The 21,895-nt window shown below is 45.8% G+C and overlaps 1 protein-coding gene and 1 pseudogene across 1 annotated transcript in view; one reads left to right on the top strand and one right to left on the bottom strand.

Moving 5' to 3' along the window:
• The first annotated feature begins 968 nt into the window (after window positions 1-968).
• Window positions 969-6,296, top strand: LOC134375914 (RPA-related protein RADX-like; annotated as a pseudogene).
• Window positions 6,297-20,698: 14,402 nt separating this feature from the next.
• The window catches only part of IGSF9B (immunoglobulin superfamily member 9B), a 45,246-nt gene continuing 44,049 nt past the window's right edge, over window positions 20,699-21,895 (bottom strand). Inside the window, exon 20 of the mRNA XM_063093724.1 lies at window positions 20,699-20,928. Within this exon, the coding sequence (XP_062949794.1) occupies window positions 20,720-20,928 (209 nt within the window). The 3' untranslated portion in view covers window positions 20,699-20,719. The remainder of the gene's footprint in view (window positions 20,929-21,895) is intronic.

The following is a 21,895-nucleotide window of genomic DNA, read 5'->3' on the forward strand; positions in this document are numbered from 1 at the left end:
CTGTGATTTGGTGACTAGAGGTGCCTGCCCCTTGGACGGGCCCTTTATAAATGATTAGAGTTTGGAGATTTTGAGGAAAAAGCACCTAGTTGAGAGTGCAGCTGTTTCTAATACGCCTCCATTCCCCGACAGAGAAGAAAGGGAAGGAGACAGGGAACAGGGGAGGGACACACCCCCCTTGTCCCTACAACCGCCCCACTCCCAGAGCCCACCTGGGTCTCCCTTTCAAGCCCCCAGTGAGTGCATTCGCTTTGGCATTGTGCACCTGTATGCTCACACACACGGACACACGCACACGCACACGCACACGCATACACAAATGCCCAGGGTCCTTTCAGAGTCTGCTCGGGCAGCAGAATGGTGTCCCATCTCCACCATTCTCTGCTCCCAGGGGTCCCCTTGGCCCCACGGGACCCCAAGGTCCAGCCCCAAGCTTGGCACACGCTGGCATTCCCAGGCTTTAGAAAAGAGGGTGATAGAGCAGGGAGCTCCTCAGAGACAGGTTATACAGAGTGTAGAATATGTTCATATAAGGCTTTGGTACAGCACCGGTTTAATGTTCTTATAGTTTGATTTCTAAGTTATCTTTTAGAAGAAAAAAAAGCTTACTGAAAAAATAGTGGTTTTATTTACTTTTGAGTTACATACCTGAAGTTCAAAAAGTAAGCCTCTAGTTGCCATTCAGAGTCACACTCAAAGGTGTCCTGTGTGCAGCTGCACAATCTGTTGCTTTGTCTTTTATATCGAACCAAGTCAGCCGACCGATACCATGAAGTCAACTGCCATGAAAACTGACTTTGACCAGTCCATACATACAGAAGAGAGAGAGAGAGAGAGAGCACACAACAGCCACCCTACGTCTCCCACCCCCGATCCCTAGGGGAAAACAACCAAATAGAAGGTAAAAGAGAGCAAGGTATGAGGAGCCAGCGGGGCAGGGGCCCCGGGGCCTGGTGAAGGGCAGCACCATGACGCACCCAGCGCAGCTACGTCGTGTACTCAACATTCAAGGGATGAAGACGAGGTTTGAGTGTCCTTCCTGGGAAGACCTGGCGTGGATGGGGTGGTCCCCAAAGAAAGCCAAAGAAAGAAAAAAGGCATTCGAAATGAGAGCAAGAAATCTCATGACGAAACTGAAGTCCTCTCCAGGATACAAGGAAAGAAAAACCAGAGCGAGAGGCGCCAGCGTCCAGAGGTCCGGGGTGTTTGCGGGGCACCCCACTGCCTGCTCACCCCCACCCCGGGCATCTGCGGACCACCGGGAAAAACGAGGGAAGAAGTTCATGCAAAAATTGCCTCCAGGTGTGCGATGTAAGAATTTTATCCAGGATGATAAAGTCCCTCCTGCCAGCATCAAAGACGAAAGGGGCCAAGTGCTGCTAAGGGCGCAGGATGTGGCCCCTTCCCGTCAGGGGCTGTGGGAAAGAAGGAGCGACTGAGGAAGGCACATGGTGCCCCACCCTCAATCCCTGGCCCCACACGCTGCAGTTAGGGGGTGGAGCCTGAATGGGACTTTGAGACTTCCTGGCACTGACGTCTGGGACTTAGTAAACAAAATTGCTTTTCTTCCCTAACCAGCCATCCCCTCCCAACACCACCCTCTACAGCGCCTGCGGCAAGGTCACCCATGAAGCACTCCCTCCCAGGCCCTGGAAACTGCCCTAGCAGTTCACGAACAGCAGGAGAGACCCCACGCCATGACACCATGACACACGTGGTCAATCCCATGCGACAGGAAGTGTGCTGTCTAAGCCCTCCTGACCCCACCTCCTGCCTCTCAGCTGCCCAGAGTGGTTCAACGTGACCATCTAAGCAAAGAGGAGGGAGAGGACTCAGCAAAAAGCCAAGGAGGAAGGGACAAACCCCATTTCCCAAGCTACTGGTTGACGATAATTGAGAAAAGGACAGGGCCCATGCTGATCCTTGGGAGAGCAATTCCCAGCGGATCCGTCCACTCCAGACTCTTGTTCCAGGTGACAGACAGAGGTAGCAAAACTAAAACAACTCTATAGTTTCCCCCGCCTCCTATCAAAAGAGAAAAGCACCAAAATTCAAATATCCCTTCCACTACACGGGGACTAAGGAGTGTCACAAGCCTGTGGAACAGCTCAGTGTCCTGGCAGTGGTGGTGGCCTCGAAGTCTCCATCAGAGCCTGTCCCACTAAGGGAGAGGTTTGAGGACAGAAAGTCTCACTTACTCCATGTCCAATCAGATCTCAATCCCCTTTGCACCACGTGCCTTTGTGAAAGGCTGGCTCTTCTGAGACACTGGAGATTGATACTGGGCCACCTCTCCTTTCCCTCCAGTGCCCCCACCCCCATCACGGTCTTGCTGAGAGCTGTCACGGCAAGGGCACTGCAAGGGAACACTACATTCTCTCCAAGTTCTAAAATTGCAAGGTAGGGGATGTCTCCATCTTCCCTCTTCCTCCCCCAAATGGAGTCCATGTAGAGGCTAAGGAAGGGGACAGTGGTGCGCAGGCCAGTGGCTCTCCGACCTCCTGCACCTGATGCTGCTGGCTCAACGTGGGAAGACACTAGAGTGCTGGAGGAGCCTGGGCCTCGCACAAGGACAAGCCCCGGAGCACCTGTGGTGCGCAGTGACTTCCTCTGCTGGTTGCATGTGCACCAGAGGTGGGCAGAGTCCACAAGAAAGAAAGGAGGGAGGCTCCAAGAGCCCAAAGAAGAGAATGGACAAGCCTCCACGTGGAGGCTCTGGTAGCCGGGTGGGGGCTGCAAGCTTGCCAGGGCCGTAGAACTCACTGTGCTTTCTCTCACTCAACCTCCCTGAAAAATCTCACAAGAAACACCTGGCCATATCTTCCTTTGGCCTCCTGAGGAGACTGCAGGAAACATGAGTTACTTATAAGGATGGACACACTGCCAGTTGGACCCAGTATTAGAGCCCTTCTAGGGGACTGCATGGACACAGCCCATTTTCCTTCAGAGTCCTTGGAAAGTAGGAAGTGTTCAGAGCAGATAATCCCCGGGACCCACAATAGTGCCCAAATGAATGGCAGGGCCCCATTAGGTCTACAGAAGAATCAGGAGCTGGACTCAAGCTCTCCCCAACCAGCCCTTCTCATGGCCAAGGCATCTGAGTTCCTCCAGTGATCAAACTCCACAGATCACACCTTATTTTGGCTGGGGAAGAGAGGTTAGTATTGCCTTTTTTTTTTTTTTTAAGATGTGAGAGACTGCAGTCTTAAGTCCCTCTTGTCTGCTGGTACACCAGCTTCCAACACATCACTGACCTCTTAGCAAGTCAGAAGAAAGAGCTAGCACCCAGGAGACGTTTGCCAAGGCTGTGAGGCATGGAGCCCTTGCAGCGCATGCGAAGTCTGGAATTCTTAGAGAGGTATTCTTCAGGGCACACAAAATTTCCTGCTCAAATATAAGGAAACTTCTCTCCCCAGAATCTCCCATTCTGGGTCAAATTCTTCCAACACATTGTTCAGTTTTGCAAGTCCCAGGCTGGGTGCCAGCAGGAAGGCTGCAGTAGGACCCATCCTCCTGGTCACAGCCAAAGTTCATCTCTCACCCTAATCCTCCACCCAGAGTACCAGGATTGGACCATCCCAGTTCCAGTGGCACTTTATTTTCCATTTAAAAATAACTGAAAAGGGCAGAGTAGCGATTGTTGCCAGAGCATGCGGTTTCTTCCCTTTGGATGGGACAAACTAGCTTTTAGGAGTGAAGAGGGTACACAATCATTCCACAATGTCTGGTGAGTCAGCCAGCCTCAAGCTGGTCCCTCATATGCTGGGCTAAATTTGTCTAGCTTTGAGAGAGATCAGGCTGGGGTCCTGGAAGGAGTGATCCAAAGGGTGGGCACCCAGGGACCCAGGTCCTGGATCCAAAAGGTTCTTGAGCAAATAACGGGCTCACCTCACCAGTGGATCACTCCCTCAGAGGTGGTGCTTGTCACTGTACTGGCTATCCAAAGGTACGTGTTAGAGGATAAGCCACACAACACAGTGCCCAAGCCTCCCCTTTACTGCTATGATATGACAATCTTGGATGGGGTGTACGAGAAGAAGTGCTACCTGGACCCCCGCTTGAACTCTCTCATATACCAAAATGTTGTTCAAGTTGACATAGAAGTGAAAATTACTAGAGTCTCATGTCTTTACAAGAAGAAAAGGTTAGGCCAGGGGATCCTATACATAGACAACCTCCACTGTGGGGATATTTTGGATAGAATTTCTTTAGAAACTCCCTTCAGAAATAGAGGACATGAGGAGAAACCAGAGAGGTCTTTAAGGGGTAGGAAGAGTCATTACCTGGCAATGCAGAATAACAAAGATCCATATGGAGATACCTGGCTAACCGACAGGCAACCCGAGGACCACAATTTTAGCAACACCAAAATAATTTCCCTTTCTCACCTCAAGATGACCTTGACTAACACAAGGAATGTTCCTGCACTGCTTGTAAGGATCTTGCATAAATCAAAACTGCGATACTACGGGAAACCTGATAAAAAGATGATTGAGCCATAACAGACCTTTCTGGAAGTTGCTGACAGTTCAGGCATCGTGTCAGTGATTATGTGGAATGCTCTGTGTCCCGAGTGGTATAAAAGTTTGCAGGTTGGTTTAGTTCTTCTGCTTCAAGATGATTCTGTTAAGAAGAGTCACCCATTCAAGATACAGCCTCTCCCTGTGGATCCAGAGATCAAACTAACTTCTGCAATGGAAATCTGCCTGAACCTTCAAGATCCTCCCACTAATATAATCATCATTCCAGAAAGGCAGGTAAAATCAGAATGGAGACTGCCAATATTAAATCACCGATTTGTCACAAGATCAGAACTAGATGGTATACCAGAAAATCATATCTGCGATGTTATAGGCATTTTAGTTTTTGTAAGAAAGGTCCAGCAGTCAAAAAAGAAAGAAAACTGTGAAGATTCCTGGTCATATCACTGCATTCACATTGCTGATGGGACTTTAGAGCAACCATTTATAGTGGACCTATTTTCTACAGCTCAGCCAGAAATCTTTGAAAATATTTACCCAATGACATATTTTGTGCGTACACAGCTGAAAGTTGTCAGAATTGACACTCAAGTGCCTAAACTGCTTTACCTCACCACTACAAATGAAAGTTGAGTGTTTATTACTGGTCATAGAGGCCAGCCATATACCTACGATTCCAAGGTAAAAATCTTTATTCAGTGTATTAAAACAAAGACTGATTCTGAGGAAGCAAAGAACACTGTTCTTGGTGGATATTACCGCTATCCACCAGTGCCAAAGACATTTTCCAAGTATAGTACTTCCATTAAAGCTGAGTTGCTCTTGACAGCTATAAGTGAAGTGAGGAAGGAGACTGAAGGCTTGCAGTATAAGGAACAAAAGCACACTGCAATTCAGGGGATAATGACTGTTATAAAGTATATCCCCCCAGCGGTGCAACTGAAGTACCTCAGCATCAGAAACACTCCAGAATGCTAACAGACCCTCCGTATCCCAAGCAGCTAGAAGAGAAAGTCAAAGTCAGGAAAGAGATGCTAAACAGCATCAAGATGACAGGCCTAAGAGTTCTCAGTGTTTTCAAACTACATCTGCAAGTTTATGTCCAAGCAAGAAAAAAATAATTTTTCAAGGCCCATATGCTAACCAGTTGCTGTACCTCAGCCAAATGATTCTGCACAAATAAAAGGAAATAAACCACGCATGCCAAGCATCTTCCAATATCAAGAAAGTACAAGCACTAGAACCCAAGGGAAAGCCAGAAAAATTATAAGTGATTAGGTGGGAGAGTCAGTGTGGAGAGAGAAAAAGTTTGGCTTAATAAATCACCTACATTACAGCCATGTTTATCCTGAAAGTATTCCATGAAAATTTATTTTCAAACACAAGAAGTTTCTTACCGAGCTGTATAATTCTAACCCTTCAAAATACATACCACCAGAAGGTAGGCACCCCAAACTTGATGATTTTAACAGTGCTCAAAGCCTTGGACATTTTGAAGTAACTATCCTAGGTCTAAACCATGAGATAGCAATTGATGTTGCATTTCTGCCCATGTACTGTCCAGAAGATCTCTGGACATCTCAAATAGACACATTGTTAACCTGCGTGAATTATAGCTGTATATATCCACAGGAAGTACCTGCCAATGACCAATTTCCAGGTTCAAGAGCACTTGCAGGTGATATTATAAAAGAAGTATCTGAACTGGATAGAGTACATATCATCGGTATCTTGGATATCTGTAATTTGGGTAACAACAAAGTGAAAGTCTATTTGCAGAAAATTTATAGTTCAGAGAATATTCTTAAAAATTAGCAAATGAAATTATTACAGATTATAAAGAGAGCATTGCTTTAAAGTTATTCTGTCATTTTGCCCATACACCCCGAATCAGCCATGCAAGGAAACGCAGACACCGCCAGACCCCCAGCCCAGGCCAGTCCCCACTGTCCAGAATTGGCAGTCCCTGCAGGATCCAGGCCAGACACCAGGGTGGAGCGAGTGGACCATGAGACCTCCAGCCACAATGACTAAACACCATAGGAAAGATACCAGAAATATGAAAAATCAAGAAAGTATGACACCACCAAAGGAAAATAATAACTCTCAAGCTCTAGATCCTATAGAACAGGAACTCCTTGAAATGACTGACAAGGAATTTCAAGCAACAATTCTAAGGAAACTAAATGAGATACAAGAAAACTCAGTTAAACAACACAACAAGATGAGAAAAAATATATATGACCTGAAAGAAGAAATGTACAGAGAAATCAATGCCCTGAAAAAGAATGTAGCAGAGCTTGTGGAGCTGAAGGATTCATTTAACAAAATTAAAAACACAACAGAGAGGTTAACCAGCAGGCTAGGACAAACAGAAGAGAGAATTTCTGACCTTGAAGACGGCTGTTTGAAATAACACAGGCAGACCAAAAAAAAAAGAATCTAAAAAATTGAAGAAAATCTAAGAGAGATAACAGACAACCATAAGTGCTCAAATATCTGAATCATGGGTATTCCAGAAGTGGAAGAAAAAGGAAATGGTATTGAAAACATATTCAATGAAATAATGGCAGAAAACTTTCCAGGTATAGGGAAAGTCACAGATCTTCAAATTCAGGAGGCCCAAAGATCCCCCAAAATATTCAACCCAAAAAGGTCCTCTCCAAGACTTATAGTCAAACTGGCAAACTCAAAGACAAAGAGAATCTTAAAAGCTGCAAGAGAAAAGCATCAAGTCACGTATAAGGGAGTCCCAATCAGACTAACATCAGACTTTTCATCAGAAACCCTAAAAGCCAGAAAAGAATGGGATGATATATGCAAAATACTGAAAGACAAAAATTACCAGCCAAGACTACTTTACCCAGCAAGGCTATCCTTCCAAAATGAAGGACAAATAGTATATTTCTCAGACAAACAAAAACTGAGGGAGTTCACTGCCACACAACCAGCCTTACAAGAAATTCTCAAGGGAGTACTGCGTTTGGTACCTGAAAAACAACCATCACTGCCATGAATACTCAAGCAAGAACAAAACCCATCAGTAAAATTAAAATGCTAACAATAAAGAGGAAAAATAGTTTATCTACCACCCCAAGAAATCAGAAACACAGAAGACAAACAGAAAATCAGAAAGAAAGGAAAAAAAGATACTAAAGACATCTAAAAAAATCAATTAAATGCTAGGAGTAAATCAACACCTTCAATAATTACTCTAAATGTAAAAGGATTAAATTCCCCACTCAAAAGACACAGACTGACTGGACTGGATTAAAAAGATGGACCCAACAATATGCTTTTTTCAAGAGACTCAGCTCACCTATAAAGACACACATAGACTAAGAGTGGAAGGATAGAAAAAGATATATATACCATGCAAACAGAAATGAAAAATGAGCTGGAGTAGCTTTTCTTATATCACATAAATTAGACTTTAAACCAAAAACCATAAAGAGAGATTTAAAAAGGCCACTATATAATGATAAAAGGATCTATCATAAATATATATGCACCCAACATCAGAGCAGCCATATTTATAAAGCAAACACTATTATACCTAAATAAAGAGATAGACACTAACACCATAACAGCAGGGGACCTGAACGCCCCACTATCAACACTGGACAGATCATCCAGGCAAACAATCTATAGAGAAACACAAGATCTAAACAACACTTTAGACCAATTGGACTTGGCAGATATCTACAGAACATTCCATCCAACATCCTCAGAATATTCATTCTTCTCATCAGCTCATGGAACACTCTCCAGGACAGACCACATGTTAGGTCACAAATCAAGTCTCAACAAATTCCAAAAAATTGGAATTATTCCATGCATTTTTTCAGGTCACAATGGATTAAAATCAGAAATCAATAACAAATGAAACTCTGGAAACAAACACATGGAAATTAAACAACATTCTACTTAATGACATATGGGTCCAAGAAGAAATTAAATAGGAAATCAAAAAATTTATTGAAGCTAATGAAAATAATGACACATCATAGCAAAACCTGTGGGATACTGCAAAAGCAGTACTAAGGGAGAAATTTATCGCACTGAATGCTTACTTCAGAAGAATGGAAAGATGGCAAGTAAACAACCTAACATGTCACCTTAAAGAACTAGAAAAACAAGAACAATCCAAACCAAAAGTTAGTAGATGGAAAGAAATAATTAAGATCAGAGCAGAACTAAATGAAATAGAAACCCAAAAAGTGATACAAAAGATCAATGAAACAAAAAGTTGTTTTTTTGAAAAGATAAATAAAATTGACCAACCTTTAGCAAGGCTAACTAAAAAAAAAAGAGAGAAGACCCAAATAACAAAAATTAGAAATGAAAAAGGTGATATCACAACTGATAACTCAGAAATTCAAGGAATCATTACAGACTATCAACAACTATATGCCAACAAATTTGAAAATCTGGAGGAAACAGATAAATTTCTGGACACATACAAACTACCAAAACTTAGCCAAGAAGATAAAGAAAATCTGAACAGACCAATAGCAATAAAAGAGATTTAAGCTGTTATCAGAAGTGTCCCAACAATGAAAGCCCAGGACCGGACAGGTTCACTGCAGAGTACTATCAAACCTTCAAAGAGGAACTGATACCAATTCTCTACAAACTATTCCAAAAGACTGAAACAGATGCCCTTCTCCCAAACTCATTCTATGAGGCAAAAATCACCCTGATACCAAAATCAGACAAAGATACAACAAAAAAGGAAAACTATAGACCAATATCCTTGATGAATATAGATGCAAAAATCCTCAATAAAATACTAGCTAACAGAATACAGCAACATATACACAAAATTACACACCATGATCAAGTGGGATTCATCCTGGGATGCAAGCTTGGTCCAACATATGCAAATCAATAAATGTGATAAACCACATCAATAAAATCAAAGACAAAGACCATGTGATCATCTCTACAGATACTGAAAAAGCATTTGACAAAATTCAACACTTGTTCATGATAAAGACTCTCTACAAGTTAGGTATAGACAGAAAGTATCTCAACATAATTATAGCCATATATGATAAGCCCACTGCCAATATCATCCTGAATGGGGAAAAGATGAAAGCTTCTCCCTTAAGAACAGGAAGTAGACAAGGATGCCCACTCTCACCACTCCTATTCAACATAGTGTTGGAAGTACCAGCCAGAGCAATCAGAGAAGAGAAGGAAATAAAGGGCATCCAGATTGGAAAAGATGAAGTCAAACTGTCCCTGTTTGCAGATGATATGATCCTATATATCGAACAGCCTAAAGCCTCTACAAAAAAACTCTTAAGAACTGATAAATGATTTCAACAAAGTTGCAGGATACACAATCAACACATAAAAATCAGTAGCATTTCTATACTCCAACAGTGAACATGCAGAAAAAGAAATCAAGAAAGCTAGACCATTTACAATAGCCACCAAAAAAATAAAATACTTAGGAATAAAGTTAACCAAGGATGTGTAAAATCTCTACAATGAGAACTACAAACCACTGTTGAGAGAAATTAAAGAGGACACAAGAAGATGTAAAGATAAACCATGCTCTTGGATCGGAAGAATTAACATTGTGAAAATGTCCATACTATTCAAAGTGATATACAGATTCAATGCAATCTCCATCAAAATTCCAATGACATTTTTCTCACAAATGGAAAAAAACTATCCTAACATTTATATGGAATAACAAAAGATCATGAATAGCCAAAGCAATTCTGAGCAAAAATAAATAAATAAATAAAGCTGAAAGCATAACACTACCTGACTTTAAACTATACTACAAAGCTATAATAAACAAAACAGCATGGAGCTGGAATAAAAACAGACACATAGATCAATGGAATAGAAAAGAGAACCCAGAAATCAACCCATACACCTACAGCCATCTGATCTTTGACAAAGGCAACAAGCCTACATGCTGAGGAAGAGACTGCCTCTTCAGCAAATGGTGCTGGGAAAACTGGATATCCATATGTAGGGGAATGAAACTAGAACTGTACCTCTCACCATATACCAAAATCAACTCAAAATGGATTAAAGAATTAAAAATACACCCAGAAACAATAAAACTCCTTAAAGAAAAGAGGGGAAACACTCCAGGAAGTAGGATTGGCTATGGACTTCATGAATATGACCGCAAAAGCACAGGCAACCAAAGGAAAAATAAACAAATGGGATTATATCAAACTAAAAAGCTTCTGCACAGCAAAAAACCCCAATAGAGTGAAAAGACAACCAATGGAGTGGAAGAAAATATTTGCAAAATATACATCTGACAAAGGATTAATATCCAGAATGTACAAGGAACTCAAACAACTTTACAGCAAAAAAACAAATAGCCCAATTCAAAAATGGGCAATGTAGCTGAATAGGCATTTCTCAAAGGAAGATATACAAATGGGCAACAGACACATGAAAAAATGCTCAACATCACTCAGCATTCGAGATATGCAAATCAAAACCACTTTGAGATACCATCTCATTCCAGCTAGGATGGCTAATATACAAAAGACTGAGAATGATAAATGCTGACGAGGTTGCAGAGAAAAAGGAACCTTCATACACTGTTGGTGGGACTGCAAAATGGTGCAGCCTTTATGGAAAATGGTATGGAGTTTCCTCAAACAATTCCACTGCTGAAGGGATACCTGTACTACAATGTTCACTGCAGCTCTATTTACAGTAGCCAAGAGTTGGAACCAGCCCAAATGTCCATCATCAAATGACTGGATAAGGAAACTGGTATATCTACACAATGGAATACTACTTTGCTATAAGAAAAATTGAAATACTACCATCTGCAGAGACATGGATGGACTTAGAGAAAATTATAATAAGTGAAACAGGTCAGGCGCAGAAAGAGAAATACCACATGTTCTCACTTACTTGTGGCAGCTAAAAAATAAATAAATAAATAAATAAATAAATAAATATACAAGCAAATAAGGGTGGGGGGGAGAAGACACAACAATCACAATTCCTTGAACTTATTAAGACAAGTGAACAGGTATGATGTAGGCAGGTGGGGAGAGGGATGGGGAACAGAGGAATGGGTAAAGGGACACAAAAATCAATTACACTGTATATTGAGAAGTTAAAATTTTTTAAAATTGGCAAATGAAATTATTTCAGGTTATAAAGAGAGCATTGCTTTAAAGATATTCTGTCATTTTGTTGGTAATTTCAGTAGCTTTTCAGCAAGAATATTACTACATGAGCTTTAAAGTTATTAAGTAGTTTTATGTTCATCTTGTACTTGGAGCTAACACACTTCATTTTAGATTCATTATTGAAAAACGTCACTAAAATAAGTTTGTGTATCAAAAAAAATTACTTCTACGTGACTATTATCTTCACGTGAGAATTTACGTTCACTATTCCATTTGTGATGTGTATTTTTTTTGTTTTGGGGTTGTTTTTTTTTTCCTGACCGGTAAGGGGATCGCAACCCTCGGCTCGGTGTCGTCTGCAGCAAGCTCAGCCAGTGAGCGCACGGCCATCTCCATATAGGATCCGAACCCACGGCCTCCTCGGCGCTACCAGTGCCACACTCTCCCGAGTGAGCCACGGGGTCGGCCCTGTATTTTTATTCTAAAGCCTCAGTATGTCATTCTGACTTACAAGAGTAGCTTTTCATGGAGATTTAACATCCTTCCAATTTTATTCACATATAATGGAAAACTTTGAATTGCCGCTCTGAAGATTAAATTTTCCTAAAGTGGTCAACCTGCATTTCTCACAACCATGATAGTTTTTATCATTTTCAAATCTGCAGATGGATTGTTGTGTTCCAGTTGCCCCTGCTCTATAGTTTGGTCAGCTGTAAATGAGTGGGCTGAATTAAGTTGTCTTAAGGTTTTTCCATCCCACATCTTGACGTCATATTCTCTGAATTTCTAAATATTTTGGCCATTGTATGACGTTAAAGCCAGAGGCTGAAGTATGTCTGTATTCTTGCTGTATTCCCTTGTAGTTTCAGTAAATGTAATGTGAGTTTAAATAGTGAAATGTTATCTCATATTTAAAGTGTTCATATTGAAAGTAGAAAACAGTAACTAAGATAACACGTTTTATTCTGGTTATCTGTTATACTTTGTTTTAAATGTAATAGGCCACTCTGCATTTGCAAGACCCTCTGGTTGACACCTATATGGTTGTCAGATGAGCCAAAATGACCATCAGTTGAATTTAAAGATTATTCTGTTTCAAGATGAATCTGATTGTACTTAAGCTGTTAACTTGTGGGATTTTTCCTAGTAACCCTATAGCTCTGTGACTTCATATGCCATACGTTTTAAATGATTTAGGCAGCCTATGAACCTGAAGACATACTGTGGTTTGTTTATAAATATGCTCAGTCTTTTATTCTTTATAACTGTTTAAATGTTAAATAAAGTAGTGGATGTTATAATTTTGAGTGTACTATTAAAGAAATTAAAATACAATAACTTTTTTATTAAAGAAGTTAAAATACAAAAATAAAAACAACTGAAAAAAGCATATATGACATATTTATACCAGATACCACACTCACACTGGTTCCAGGACCCAGCAGTGATAATAACCAGGGTGTCTCTTCTCCAAGAGTGAGCCCACGCCATTAACCTCACAAACTCACTCACCGCCTCTGCCTTCCAGGAGCTACCTGAGTCAAGGTGCTACACACCAGGACGGGCAGCAGTGTCAGTCCCCTGGCAAGCCTGACCTCCCCCTTTCCAGTGCTGCTGAGCAGAAATCCTTCCAAGAAACCACAGCCATGGGGATGGATCCAGAGCCTTCAGCCCACGGTCATCCTCACCACATGGAGCATCTCTGCCAAAGAGCTCCAGGCCATGTCCCCTCCTGGTGGCAAGAGATGTGTGGACCCTGGTTCTCTGGGACTATCAGATCCTGCAGCTCCCCACAACCTTCAGTTCATCATCCTTTCTGCAAGTGGGTTATGCTATTTAAAAAATTTTTATATATACACCTTGCCATCAGAAAGACCCAAGCAACTCTGCCCACAGAGTGTATCAGAGGAAGGACGGGTAAGAAGGTGGAGACAAGGCATGACTCAGTGCCCCAGCCTACCTGGGGGAGGCGGTGCTGCTCAAAGCATCTCTGGCACAGGTACAAAAATAAAGCAAACTATGACTTCATATAGATATATAGATAGATAGATAGGCTTTATATAGGTTCAATATATATATGTGTGTATGTGTATGTGTGTGTGTGTGTGTGTGTGTGTGTGTGTGCGTGTGCGCCGAGGGCATGAGCCCCGCTCACCTCAGCTTCAGGTGCTGGCCCTCCCACTCCACTCCCCACCTGCACCACCTGCCTGAAGCCCCCGGCTACCATATTGCATCTGACCCTTGCACCTCCCACCCCCCCAGACGTTCCCCTCTCTCTTTAAAATAGAACCAATTATATATATTTATATAATTTTATATACAATCTCCATAAAAAATATACTAAAGATGTTGTATTACTAATTTGACCCTCCTAACCAAAACATTAGCTGTCTAGCAAAGGAAGAGCAAACTAAAAGAGGGTCTCCTAGGCCTGACACTGCTCAGGCAAATTGGTGTGTCTCCACACATCTCCTACACACACACAACACACATATACACGCGCCACATACATACAAATACCACACACTATACACACATGCCCCCAGTCCGCACAATACACCACACACACACACCACATACACACAACACACATACAGACACCACACCCCTCCCACACACACAGCACACACATATACACACATCACACAAACCATGCACACACACCCATATCACACACATGCAGATACCCCACACATACAGACACCACCCATACACCACACATCCCACACTCCACATACACTTATACACACACCAAAAAACCATGCACAAACGCCCATATTACACACATACACCACACACCATACACGCACAACACACACATCACAGAAACGCAACTGCACATACACATACACCACACACATTACATAGACACGCTCACACACACACGCATTCCACACTTACTTCCTGAACATAGGAAAGGAACACTGGAATAGGCTGCTGGCTGGGAGGGAGTTAGAGACCAGGGAGATGACCTGGTACCTGCAGAGGGACAGTGAGATAGATGATCCCACTTCTCTGACCCAGCCAGGACACTGTCAACTCCTGACAGACCCTCACTGTTCACAATAGGCAGTGTAAATACTCACTACCAGAGTGACTGGAAATTTCCCTTCCAAAGACCGCAGGATGACTATGAGGAGGTTTATTACACCAGAAATAAGGTGTCATAGATCCCTAATCCCTCGTCACCAGCATGAGGAGAGCTGGGCATTTGCCCCTCCCACCTGCTTAGGTGAAAAACCCACACATCCCCCGAAAGCATGCTCCCGGTATTTCTAAGGCTGAAAATGAAAATCCCCCTCCCGCTGTGCCCTCCCAGGTTCCCTTCCCCACTGCATCCACCTCTGCATCCTAAACCATGAACAATTGTGTTCAAGACCCCTGGAGTCATAAGGAAGTTGGAAAGGAAGGAGAGGGAACCTAACTAGTATGTACATGGGGTGGTGGGGGAGAGCTTGCCTTAGTTCTTAAAATAAATCCAGAAGTCCAGTGCCAGGGTGAGGTAGGACTGGTGCACATTTCTTCAAGTCCCTAAAGAAAGACAGGCCTAGACGGCTACTCACATCACCATCTAGTGGATGGGAAAGGCAGACAACCAGGGGACCAGGGACGGGAGCGGAGAATCTGCAGCACTTTGCTGCAACTCCCCACGTTAGCTCTCCCAGCCAGTGGTGCAGAGCTGATAACCACTTTAGCAGCAGCTGTCTTCAGCAACCTTAACACTACCAATGACCCCCACGGAAGAGGATACCCACGTGATTTCAATGACTGCTGTTCTACCAAAGTATTTCACAATGAAAATATCCTGACTCCCTTCTCCAAGGTATGGCCAGCCATTAATAATATCTGCACTAAGGCTTAAATTTTTCTTACTCTACACAGAAATCTTTGGGATATGGGGGTGTTTGGGGACCAGACAGTCTCTGGGAAATGTTTCCATTGGCTTAAAATGAGGTCTGAATAAACTCCTATCTTCTTGACAAGCCAACACAGAAAACATATGGTGGGAATATTATATTTTCTCCAGAAAGACTTATTTGCAAGTATAGTCAGGGGCCCAGAAATAAAGCTCTGGACCAGTGTAAATCACCGCCAGTCAGCGGGAGGGCTGGTATGGACATTCCTCACCGAACACCGAGTTGGTAAGAGTGCTAATGTCCAGTCTGGGCTTTAATCCTTGGTTTACTGACTTCTCCTAAAGAAGAGATTTTTAATTTCGACTCTTGACCCAAAAGGAAGCAGAGTCGGAGCCATCGAGAAGGAGAGAAGGGCTGGTCTTTGATTTCGGGGTGAAACTCTCTCACTCTCCTACCTCAACCACAGACTGGTGACCTTAACCTCTCGAGAGAAGAGAGAGTGAATACCCAGCCTCTGGATGCAGGACCACTGTGTGGCTCCATGGCCTGAAGGAAGCCTCCGCACCTCATAGAAAGGGTGAGCCGTGCAGAGGCCGGGCCCCGCTCCCATCTCCATCACCATCACTAGTGTCTTGTGCACACTTTCAGAGAGCAGAAAAGAAAGGGGGGCACCTGCCGCTCGTGCTCAGGGGAACAGGCACCTGAAGCCCAGGAGAACAGGCTCTCCTCCACTGATGACAGGCCGGCAAGAGGATGGGCTTCTCCAGACAAGTCTCCAGCACCGGGCCTGAGGAGCCCCCAGAAACAAAGAAAGTTGAAATACATTGCAAAGAAGACGTCCGTGTTTGGTCTGGGCACTTAGTGTTAGAGGCTAATTCTAGAAGAAGCAAGACCTCTACCAAGATCCAGTCTGGGCCAATGTGCCAAGATCCCACCCCACAATCTGTTCCTAATGTCATCACCCTCCCACCCCTGCCTTCCCTGCCACCGCTCCCCAGCCTGCCCTCACCAGGCAATCACTCTTTTCTTTCTCTTGAGATTATGCCCCGATGTGTACACTGCAGCCTCAGGGTAGCGAAGTTATCACACGCCCCAAAGAGAATGGCAAGGCTTGTTGTCCCTGGTTTTGTTCTTCTGCTCTGTCCCAGGATCCCACTCCTACTCCATGACCAACCTGTCTATCCCCTTCCAGCCTAACACACCTGGTAAAGGGTCCATCTCCTCTCCATGCCCCAACTCTCTAACTCCTTCCTCAAACATCCTGCCCCATCAATTACCATATACAATCTAGATCTGGCCATTAGGACATCTCCCGAGCCCTCTCCCCAAAGCAACCAATGCAGCCACATTGGAGTCCAAGCCTCCATCCTGATGACGACCGCTCTTACTTGATTTTGGAGAAGAAACAAAGGCAGAGCTGAGCGGAGAGGCACCAGTGGGACTGTATGCAGTTCCCAGAGGGACAACGGGGGCCTCCCCATGTCCTACCCCTCTCCCCTCTGACTCCTTCCTACTGCTCCCCAACACTCCCTGCAGTGCCCCCCAAAGCTCCTTTACATGCAAGCAAAGCAAGCCCAAGATTAACCATTAGCTTTTCTTTTCCTAGGTTTCTGTACATATTAATAAAATGTACGTTATGTACAATTCTTCCCCCAGCCCACCCCCAAACCCCCAAAAGGCTTTTGCTAACAAAATCAGAACACAGATGCAGCCACGCACACCTCGGCCTGGATGCAAATCCTAGGCACTGGCAAAGACGTCCCGATGCTCTGTGAAGTCTGCTTCTCCCCAAAGCTACTGTTTGTCAACTTTGCCCAGAACAAAACAAAAAAGAAGTCAGGAAATTCCACATCTGAACCTTACCCAGTGTCCTCTGCATGAAAAGGGCAGAGGAATAAATAGCTGAACTCAGTTCAACCCCAAATAACTTAGGTCACAAATCAGAAATAAAGACAGAGAGCTTGGAAAAACACCAGTAAGTACTCTCCCCAATCCACCCCAGCTTGGGCCTTTCCAAAGAGCATGATCACAGGGCCCAGGCCCCTCGTCAAAGGAGGAAGCAGACCCTGTCAGCCCTTTGGGATGAAGCCATCCTTCCAGTTGAGATAATGGAATCTCAAAAGGCCTCTCCTAGCCCCAGCTGCTGGGGACAGGCTATCCACGCACTGGCGGCCAGCCAGCAAATCAAGAAACAGGATTCACCTTCTCCTGATCGCTCATCTTCTTTCCCTAAACAACTGCCGTCTCCAGGCTCCCTAGAGAACGATTTTACTCTCTTCCTGGTCTGTGGGTCACCTACCACTGAAGCTACCACAGCGTCCAGCAACGATGCAGAAGGAAGGGGCAGATTAAAATCTGCCCCAGGAACAGGTTTTTATCTGAGTTGCTTCCACTGCAGGGCTGCCAGGCCAGAAAAGGGGAAGCTCGGAAGTCATGTGATCTCCCACAGGGTGGAGCAGGAAAACCCTAGGAAGCTTAATCGTGGTCACTGCCACTGTTCAAAGGCAGAATACAAAGGTCATTGGTCCCTAGAATTGGCTACACACCCTCATGCACACATTCACAGCCACACTGTCACCCACTGTCACGCCCAGCATGAAGCGAGTGCCTGCGGCATCTTTACTCACCACCCCACAGAGCCAATTTCCACTGCAGTCCTTAAAGGAGGGACTGAGAGAGCTCCCAGGGCTGTAGGAAAGCTGCTGGCCTCCAAGAACACTGTCGCAAGAAGGAAGCCCTCTTGAGAGGAGAGAGTCCAAGGCCACGGACAGATGGGGAGACCTTGTGTCCTTTCCCTAGCCTCGGGGATGCCACAGCACAGCTGCCCCCCAGTGGCAAGCAAGGAGCACCGCCCACCACTATCTAATGTGCTGAGGTAAGGAACACTGCTGGAGGACAGAAGAGAAGAAAGGAGTCAGCACCACCGTCCACACTGGGGCCTGGTGAGCACAGCCATGGTCTGAGAGTCTCAGCCCACAGAGGGGGGCGCTACCCCCCAGGACATGCTAATGCAGCAAAGCCTCCCACCTCGCCTTCTCCTCTTCTCTTCTAACCTCAAGGCCTAGAACTCCCACGACGGTGCTCAGAAAGGTTGACTGAATCCATCCTGTGGTCAGACAGCCCTGACACCCGCATTCGCCGTCCACCCCAAACCCTGGGCTACCACCAAGCCCCGCCCTGGTGGAAGGATCACACAAAGACCACAAATGACGTGACAGCCCCACACCCCACCATGAAATTGCAGGTAGGCCTGCTCCCCACACCCCTCAGGGAGATGCTGGCGTGAGCAGCATCTGGTGGCACAGTGGCAGAGGAAGGGCTGCCTCTGGAAAGATCACAAGAGTCACCATGCTCTACTCTTTTGTTTTGCCAGAGCTGCTGCCCGGTGGCTGAGCAGTGCATCCCCAGATGCCCGATCCCCAGAGCAGTACATCAGCGGGAAGGCCCAGGATCCACCCAAGGGCACAAAGCCCCCAGCTCACCAGGCAAGAGAAAGGAAACACCAGGGCCTGTCTGGCAGAGAAGCCTATTCCCTAAGACAGAAGCTCCAGGAAAGAACAGCTTCCCAGCCTCTGGCGGCCAACTCCCTGGCAGCTGCAATGAGGCTGCCAGATGCCTTCTAGTGCTTTGACTTGGCACTGGGGGAGGTGGATTGCCCAAACCCACCATGGCAGCAGCACCAAGAAGGAAATATTTCCCAGAACCTGGCAGCTGCCTCTATTCCCGGTCAAGCCAGAAGGGGTGGCTCCTGCACAGGAAGAGGGCAGATCCCCTCTACCCCACCCTCAGGGCCTTCTGCCCTGTTCCTGGGCAGCACCATCATCTCACTGGAAGAGAGAGAGAGACATCTTAGTAGCAAGACGACCTCACAAAAGCTTCTGGGTGCTGACAGCCTGAACTAAGACAAGACTGGGGCAGAGGAGGGGTTGACAGCCAGCCCCTGCTGACCCCTTCTACCTTCACTCCTATGCCCCAGCCAGCTCCACATAACAGAACTGGGGAGAGAGAATGGGGATCGAGAGCACCCCAGAACTCTGAAATCTGAGGCCCCCTAGCTTCATCTGCTCCCGTCCTATGAAGCTTGCATCCACGGCGGTGGCGGGGGTAGGAGTAGGATGGGGGAAGGCCCAGGGCACAGAAGAGTCAGCAGGCAGCACATGGGAAGGGTGCAGAGGAACCACGGTGGGCTCCACACAAGCGCAATTAATCACTCTGGAGAATTAACTCCTGCAAAAGGAGAGGAGCAGAGCTCAGGGAGTGCCATGCAGGGCCAGCATAGATAGAGCTGCGGCAGCCTGGTGCTCAGCACAGCCACTCCAAAGTGGGACAACTTTCGGCCCCCAGGTGGCCAGCCCTGGCTGGACCAAAAAGGATGGATGGATGAGCTTGAGTTTGTGCTCGGGGCTCCCTTTTGGCCCCACTGCTGAGAAGCTTCCCCTCTGTGGTGTGAACAGAACTGTGGAAGAAAGATGCCAGTCTGGCCCCGTGCCCGGCCACCCAGGAGCCAAGAAATGAAGGCTATGTTTAGGTCTGTGGTCATTCATTGCTGATCCCCCAAAGCAGGCAGCTGGGAATTGGGGCAGGGCCCCATTTCTGCTCTGGATGGGAGAAGGCGGTGAGACAAACGTGAATTCAGCTGAGAGGCATGAATCCCATGTCAAGAGGAACGATCGCCAGCACAGATGACAGGCACCCCATCAGCCACTGCCCTCCTCTCCTGCTCTCATTGGCCACAAAAGCAATAGCACTTTGCTCCAATGTACATACATATATACATGGAGAAACCCGCAAACTACACACATATGCATTTGCATCCACATCTATACATATGTGGTGTTTGGAAGACGGGACGGAGGCGCAGCCCTCTTCCATGACCCGAGAAACTGAAGCAGAAGCAGAGAGCAGTAAAGCCTCGCCTTCCTCTTCATCGCTTCCAGGTGCTGGAAGAGGTGAGGAAGGTCAACCTAGTGAACAGGGGCGAGAAGGGGAGGAGACAGATGTCTGCCTGTCCCCAACCCACTTCCTGACCCCGACCCATAGGTGAAAGGGCTGCCCCCAGCCCTCTGATGTACATCCGAGGCCAGCCTGCCAGGGTCTGGGGTGAAATGCCCACTCTGGCAAGAGAAGGGTATGCAGAGCAAAGGTCTGGGCCATCCCTGGGAGGACAGAGGAGGACACATCCCCACACAATGTCCCTCCCTGCTCCCTTGGCCCAGCACCTCGCCCTGGGGACACTTAGAACGGTGTGGAGTCACAGCAGAGTGGCATGGCCTGGGTCATCTTGGTCCACACTGTTGAGAATTGCCGTCTGGTCTTCCGGAAGCTGGCGGTGGCACAAGTCTGAGAGCCGGGCAAAGGGGTCAGGACGAGAGTGTCTCTTCTTCCTTCGGAGGCAGACAGCTTCGTCGGGCCACAGAACCTGAGAGCTGGGAAGCTGCTGAGCCTGGGAGGCAGGACAGTCTAGAAGGGGGCAAGCACGCAAAAGACAAGACGAGAAAGAAGTGAAGAGGGCAACGCAGCCTCATGCTAACCCTCACCACCTGACGAGGCTCACACCCTGGGTTTCCAATGCTGAACAAAGCAGTCACCCGGCTGCAGTAGGGACGAAACCTAATCACTCGGGGAAACCATCCTCTTCACCACTAAGGCGGCAGACAACCCACCCTGCCCCCTTGTTCTAGTGAGAGTCATGAAAGTAGAATAGATATGACTTTCCTTTCTGGAGATGCACAGATCTAGTCAATCAATATATATTCCTTCCCAGTGCCTCCCAGGTATAGGCAGCATTCAGGCTTCTAAAAGCAGGTTGGGACTCAATGCATTTTTCTCATCTGCCCCAAGCAAGGACGGACTTTACACAAGACTTCAACTGTACCAACAGGGTCAGGCCTGGACCCTCCTGTGCTGCCAGGGCCACCCCTTCTGTGGATGCAGCGGGAAAGCCTTTGTTTCCTGGAAGATTATACGAGGGCATGGGGAATGGGCAGAAGAGACAAACTGCCAAGAGACAAAATGTTCAGGTACTGAAAGTGCTAAGAAGAAAGGTAAAATAGGGTCTTGTGACAGCAAATGATGGAGGCACTGCCTCTGCACCTTGAAGGGCTAACACTTGAGTTGAGTCATGAGTTACGAGCATTCTAGGTCTGAGGGAAATTACTCCCAACAGAAGAGACAGCAAGGGCAAAAGCCCCAAGCTTAGAGCAAACGTGGCATGTTCCGGAGATGGAGGAAGGTCATCTCAGCTAAAGCAGAGTGAGGCAGGAAGATGGACGGGTGTCAAGAGGTTTCAACCCTGTTCTGGTTGCAATGGGAAGCCTCTGGAAGGTTTTGATCAGAAGTGTGTGTGTGCGTGTGTTTGCATGGTTATGGCTAAAACATGGTGGATGCTGTCACATTTCCTAAAGCTCACTCTGGGTGTGTGTGTAGA

Source organism: Cynocephalus volans, chromosome 4 (genome assembly GCF_027409185.1).
Source record: "Cynocephalus volans isolate mCynVol1 chromosome 4, mCynVol1.pri, whole genome shotgun sequence".
In the NCBI taxonomy this organism is placed as follows: Eukaryota; Metazoa; Chordata; class Mammalia; order Dermoptera; family Cynocephalidae; genus Cynocephalus; species Cynocephalus volans.